Raw genomic sequence first — 2424 nt, 5'->3', positions numbered from 1 at the left:
CAAAAAAACACAAAAAAATTAGCCTGGCATGGTGGCGGGCGCCTGTAGTCCCAGCTACTCCGGAGGCTGAGGCAGGAGAATGGCGTAAACCCGGGAGCGGAGCTTGTAGTGAGCTGAGATCGCGCCACTGCACTCCAACCTGGGCGACAGCGAGACTGAGTCTCAAACAAACAAAAAACAAAAAAACAGCATCTCTGCTTTAAGAGAAATTACTCACTAGAATTAACATTAATGAAAAACGGGGAAGGGTGGAGAAACAAACCACATAAAACAAAGTGATTCTTAGGAGATCTCTTGACATTTCCTACCGAATGAAAGAAACTGTGTAATATTCTCTTAAGATTACATCTCTGATGTATTTATAAAAACACAAAGTCAGTAACGCAGAATGGGCAATCTTGATTTTCCAAACCAAGTATCCAAGTATCACAATCAACAAAATCATTTGCTTCCTTTCCTACTTGACCCTTAACACACCACTGCCATGTCCTGTACCTGGAGAATTTCAGTCCCTAAGTAAACACACTAAATACTCTGTAGCCAAAACTGGAGCATGGAAGTCTTGTAGTACAATCAACCTGATGGATGACTGCTTTCCTAATACTGTAGGGAAGTTTATATGATGAACCAGTGGAAGAAATGTGGAGGTAGGCTGAAGAGGGTATGGCCAGCAGGGGTCCTGAAAGGGAACCTCCCAATTTGTAAAAAGGAAGGGAAAAGGCAGTAGAATCATAGGAAATTCCTTGTACCCTGATTGCCACTGCTTTTTTTTTTTTTTTACAACAATCTAACTCATTAAACAATCTTTAAAACATCAAGAAATAGATCGTATAACTCCTTTAAGAAATGAGAACAGGAGAGAGTTTACAAACTCATTTGCTACCACTTGCTTCCTGTTCAGTCTCTGCTACAGCAAAACACAAGTCTGAAAGATTCAAGAAGTAGAAAAAGATAGAATGTAAGAGAAGAATGTCAGAAGTCATTAGTGGTCTTATATTAAGTCACTAGAATACAACTGGAATTCTCTAAACTGTTGAGAAGATATATATTTTGTTAAATATCAAAGAATCTGTCTGTAAACCATCCCTCAAGCAAAAAGATATGTTTAATCAGCTTATACAGTTAAATAACCACACATATTTGGAATTTCAAATGCTTTCTTTAAAAATATTCACCCACCATACATTCTCATTCCATCCAAAATCGTGCTTTAAATTCCTGACGACACACACACACTTTAACTTGATGTAAATCTAGCCGTTCTTCTTTGCATACCCTGAAGAAAAGAATAAACACCTCAAGATGCTCTCTCCTCTTTTTCAGACCCTAAAAGAACACTCTGAAAGAAGCAAATGGAGTTCAGAATGAAGAAATAAGGCAAAAGAATAAAGGAGAATAAAACCAGAGACCCTACGGGGAGTCATGTTATTCTTGGAAAATATCATCTCCGTTCCTTCTCCAAGCCCAAAGGCCAGACAGCACTGGCGCAATATCATCCCTGTCCAAAGCGCTAACGAGTTGCCAACTAATCTCTCAAGGTGTCCCCCAACCTCCTCACCTCATCAGCGCTCAGCTCCTCCATCGCTTTCCTCTTAATGGTGAAAGGCGTTAGGGAGAGATCCTTCTGTTCTCGAGACCACGGCGGGAGGAAGGAGAGTGGAAGGTGTCTATCAGGCTGTCTCGTCCCCCGAATGGGGGAGGTTTCAGAATTGCATAGTCAGAGGTTAAAAAATAAGAACACAAGAGGCACTGAACTGCCTTGGCTTCGGTCACTCCAATGGCCCCAGAGACTACTACAGCCGCTTGTTCCCTGAGCAGCCTCCTCTGGCCGCCACTGCTGCTGCTACAGGGTTATCTTAAGGCGCCACTTACTACCCTCTGCTTCCCAGGTTACCCAGACTAGGCAGCGCGGTCTCCAGCTCGTCTCGTGCCCCGAGCCTGCTGTGTCTTCGTGATAGTGGCGCGGTAGCTGCGTTCCTACAGCAGATCCTGCTCTCCTTCCTACCCTTTGCCCCTGGCGGGAACTGGTCCACTGTAGAGTGGATACCCCGAGGTAAGGCGACCCCACAGCCGTCCTGGCAGAGCCCAGCACTGTAAGGGAAGCCCCTCCCCTCCCAAAGCAGGCCGGCCACGCCCCGCCTCCACGCCGGAGCCCGGGTAGGGGGGAGGGGGAGGATGGGACGCGCGTAGCTCTCGCTGGAAGAGTAAATCCTCCTACCCCTCCACCCCTACTCTTTCCCCCTCGCCCCACCAAGTATTATTCATCAAAACAACAGGGCGGCCATCTTTGAAAGGGATCACGTGACCCCCGTCAGGGAGGCGGGGCTTCTGGTACCGGGACGTGGCAGCCAATAGGTCGCGGGCGCCGCGCCGCGGAGTTCCTCTTGCCTGCGTCCTCTCCCCGCCCCCGTCCCACCCCCTCCC

The 2424-nt window shown here is 47.2% G+C and overlaps 1 protein-coding gene across 3 annotated transcripts in view; it reads right to left on the bottom strand.

Annotated features, from left to right (window-relative positions):
* Positions 1 to 2295, bottom strand: part of UBE4B (ubiquitination factor E4B) — a 204569-nt gene extending 202274 nt beyond the window's left edge. For all 3 annotated transcript variants that reach the window (XR_001001079.1, XM_011935782.1, XM_011935783.1), the window contains exon 1: positions 1559 to 2295. Coding sequence is in view for 2 of the 3 variants with exons in the window: in XM_011935782.1 (XP_011791172.1) it covers positions 1559 to 1582 (24 nt within the window). In the remaining variant the exon portion in view is untranslated. The remainder of the gene's footprint in view (positions 1 to 1558) is intronic.
* Positions 2296 to 2424: the final 129 nt, after the last annotated feature.

The sequence above is a fragment of the Colobus angolensis genome, unplaced genomic scaffold (assembly GCF_000951035.1).
Source record: "Colobus angolensis palliatus isolate OR3802 unplaced genomic scaffold, Cang.pa_1.0 Scaffold149, whole genome shotgun sequence".
Lineage (NCBI taxonomy): Eukaryota > Metazoa > Chordata > Mammalia > Primates > Cercopithecidae > Colobus > Colobus angolensis.
Note: the sequence above shows the minus strand (reverse complement) of the source record. Positions and strands in the feature narration are given on the sequence as shown.